Source organism: Ipomoea triloba, chromosome 10 (assembly GCF_003576645.1).
Source record: "Ipomoea triloba cultivar NCNSP0323 chromosome 10, ASM357664v1".
In the NCBI taxonomy this organism is placed as follows: Eukaryota; Viridiplantae; Streptophyta; class Magnoliopsida; order Solanales; family Convolvulaceae; genus Ipomoea; species Ipomoea triloba.
Genome location: NC_044925.1, coordinates 5,441,702 through 5,444,969, shown reverse-complemented (window position 1 = coordinate 5,444,969; position 3,268 = coordinate 5,441,702). Strand labels below are relative to the sequence as shown.

The window sequence follows — 3,268 nt, the reverse complement described above, 5'->3', positions numbered from 1 at the left end:
CGGAGTGAGTATATCAAACAATCTAGACCATTAAATTTTTTTAGATTAATGTACAAGATTTGATCTCAAAATATTTTAATCCTCTAGATTGATTAAGATTCTAAGTTGAAGTGTGTGCAAACAAAGTGTATGTGTCAATCAATCTAGACCGTTAAAAAATATTATATGGATGCACAAAATATGATCTATTTGATAATTATTTATATGGAGATTAAAGAGTAAATAGGTAGTTTTGTTTACTCAAACTTAGCCTCAACATGCATGATGTCTAAGAATTAATACCAACCACTTGTCCTCTCAATTTTCACTCACGCCCGCCCTAATCTGTATAAAACCACTGTCTTCTCCTCTCCTCTCCTTCAATGCCATCTTCTTTATTCTCATTTCTCTCACATTAATAACCAACAACCAATCTGTTCAAACAAGTTTAAGGAAAAGCAATAATCTTAGTGGCATGGAAATGGAGATGAGTTACATGCAATACTGGGTGGAGGTTGCTCCCTCACCTTTGATTTCTCCTCAGAAACCCTCCAACAGGCCTAAACTGGAGACCATTTTGGAAGAAGGCAGATTCCAAAAGCCTCAACTTCCCACCAAGCTCATGCTTTATCTTCTTCCGTCTTCGTTTCATTGATGTTTTACATCTTCATCAACAACTACACATAATAATGCCATGCAAACAAAACATGGGAATATAGCACAAATGAAAGAGCTTTATCCAGTTCGTAAGGTCCGAGATTCCCTCTGTTTCCTTTGACAACTATTGTTTTATCCAAATACAGGCAAATGACATCCAATATGATGTTGTAGGCATGTGATGTATGTTGCAGTATATTTGTAGGGGTTTTCATGCCCTTCTTATCAACAAATTTATATACTCAGTATTGAATAATTCTTATCGTCCACTTAGGATCAGAATCTGTAAAACATTGCAATTGTAATCTAAATTTAACTCTTACAAGAAGATACGGATATGGATCTTAAGCAGAGGGGGTGAATGAATACTAGTACTAGAAGAAAGCTTGTAATAGCTGCAAAAGTACATACCAACATGTATATATTTAAAATAAGAAGACAGCCTACACAAATAACAAAATCTGGTGTAATGCTTCGACAAAAAACAGGAAGGGGATTAGAGAAGTACGAGAAGAGAGGGAGAGAGGCAATTGTGCAATTCAATCAGGCATTCTCAGCAAATGTTGGTGTGAGTATGAGAGTATCACTCTGCTGCTCCATCTTCTTGTTCATTTGAAGCAGAATTTCCCATCTGAGGTCTTTGAATAGCTGAAGAGGAAGAAGGGGGAAAATTGTAAGAAATGAAGCTATAGGAATTTCCTGGAAAAAATTACTGCAGTCCTATATGTTTCACGCCTATGTATTACACTTAGGAACAGACTAGCTAGATATGATAACCCACTATTTCACTCTTGTAACTGCTATGGAATAGAGAGATGTCATCAAGCCATCAGATCAGTGAATAAAATGCAGAGGACTGTCGATGGTAAAGGATATGCAACAGCCATAATAAACAAATAAGAAATGGTAGAAACTTGTAGCAATAACAATTGAAAGTTCATATGTTGATGTCCCCCTTGCATGAAAATCCTATAAACAATTTTAAAATTTTCTACGAACTTTGAAGTTGTCATAATTTAAAACTGTGGACGACCTAGAATAAACTGTCCATATATCCATGCAGTCTGAAAATAACCAATAACTTAAAGCAGCTTCTTTCACTAATAGAAGTCAAAGTAAACAAACAACCAAAATATATTGCAAGAATCGATGTGATTTGTATTGCTAATACAAAGATGAAATAGAAAGTAATTCCTTTTTAAACTCACATTTGATGGATGATCCAGCCAGACAAGTCAGCCTGGATTTCGTATTGGCCACTGCCAGTGGATTTGATTTCTCCTTCCCTCCCATGCGAAGATCCCAGACACGTATGTTGCCATCTGATGATGCAGATGCTACTAAATATGGATACTCTTCATCATTGTCGGAGAGTACAACAATGCCTTTAACACGGGCTGAATGTGCATCATCAATGCTGTATGCAACTTTTCCACTTTTTGTGTCCCATGCCGTAATATTCCTGTCCTCTCCTCCGGTAAACAATATACCACCCTGCAAAAATTAGTTCAGTTTCAGAACATATTGAAATAACGTGAGAGAAGAAGAAAGGAGCAAAATAGCTTAAGAATCTGAAAATGTGAACCTTAAAATATAGAACTAGTACGGAGTATTTGCTAATTTTGATTAAACAGATTTGTGCATGACAAGAATTATGAACACAGTTACATGGATTTTACAGCATATGCAACATTGTAATAGGAATTTCCATACACCTCAATAACTCACTTTCTTTGAAATCTGTAACTTACAATCATACAAGCAATATGTTCTTAGAACAGAATGAAATTCAGTAAGCAACCTATTGAACCAAAGCTTTACACTCCACACTCACACATATGCTATAAATATAAAAGCAGAACATTAAAATTTCTAGATAAGAAGAACACAGTGCATAACTCACCTTTCCTGAGGCAACACAGAGAACTCGCTTTGCATTATTGAATTCCAAAACTATTCTTGCATCCTCAGACTCGTGTATTGAAACTTTTTCATCCATAACCATGTAGAACGTTTCGCCAGTTTCGCTAAATTTCACGATAGAGGCTTCTTTGCCCAACCTGCAGTAAAAACTCCTCCTCCCTCTAACCAAATTAACCATAGCTAAGCATTCATCTCGGCCCACCGACAACGCCAGCCGCCCTGAGTGGTGGATAGAAAGGGAATTAATGCCTTTTCGGTGGACTTTCACAGTTTTAAGGTGAACAAAGGGATCGGCGTCGTAGATGGAGACTGAGCCGTCGTCAGCAGCGGAGATAAGGTTGCGCGGGAAGGAGAGGGACGCAGGGGTGTAGAATGCGAGGGAATTGATGGTGGCAGATTCGTGGAGGGAGCCGATTTCGGAGCAAGTGGAGAGGTCGTAGATTTTAATGGTGTCATCGGAGCCCCCAGAGACGGCGGCAGAGCCAGAAACGTCAGCGCATTTGATGGTGGAGAGGTGGGAAGGGAAGGAGAAAAGGGGAATTAGATCAAGGCTTTGAATATCCTTTGGAGATTTCAGTTTGAACCCCCATATGAAACGCTCGTATGAACCCGCGATTAGACTCATGATTTTCCACAGTGAAAAAAGTCCGGAATCGACTCTCAGTTTGTTCTCTATAAAACCCTAAAACCCTGAAGAAGAAGAAGAAGA

General features: G+C 38.2%; 1 protein-coding gene across 1 annotated transcript; it reads right to left on the bottom strand.

Annotated features, from left to right (window-relative positions):
- Positions 1-858: 858 nt before the first annotated feature.
- Positions 859-3,268, bottom strand: LOC116031566 (p21-activated protein kinase-interacting protein 1-like). Its single transcript, XM_031273806.1, has 3 exons — positions 2,540-3,268; positions 1,845-2,130; positions 859-1,284 (listed from the first exon to the last, which is right to left on the bottom strand). The coding sequence occupies exons 1-3, from the start codon at positions 3,182-3,184 to the stop codon at positions 1,220-1,222; spliced, it is 996 nt and encodes a 331-aa protein (XP_031129666.1). The 5' UTR covers positions 3,185-3,268; the 3' UTR covers positions 859-1,219.

Bases quoted from the DNA above. Each gene is read 5' to 3' on its own strand.
- LOC116031566 (XM_031273806.1), bottom strand. From the start codon at position 3,184: ATGAGTCTAATCGCGGGTTCATACGAGCGTTTCATATGGGGGTTCAAA. The intron at 2,131-2,539 runs GTGAGTTATGCA...TAATTTTTGCAG, and splicing joins TCTGTGTTGCCTCAGGAAAG to GGTGGTATATTGTTTACCGG. The intron at 1,285-1,844 runs GTGAGTTTAAAA...CTTCCTCTTCAG, and splicing joins GGCTGGATCATCCATCAAAT to CTATTCAAAGACCTCAGATG.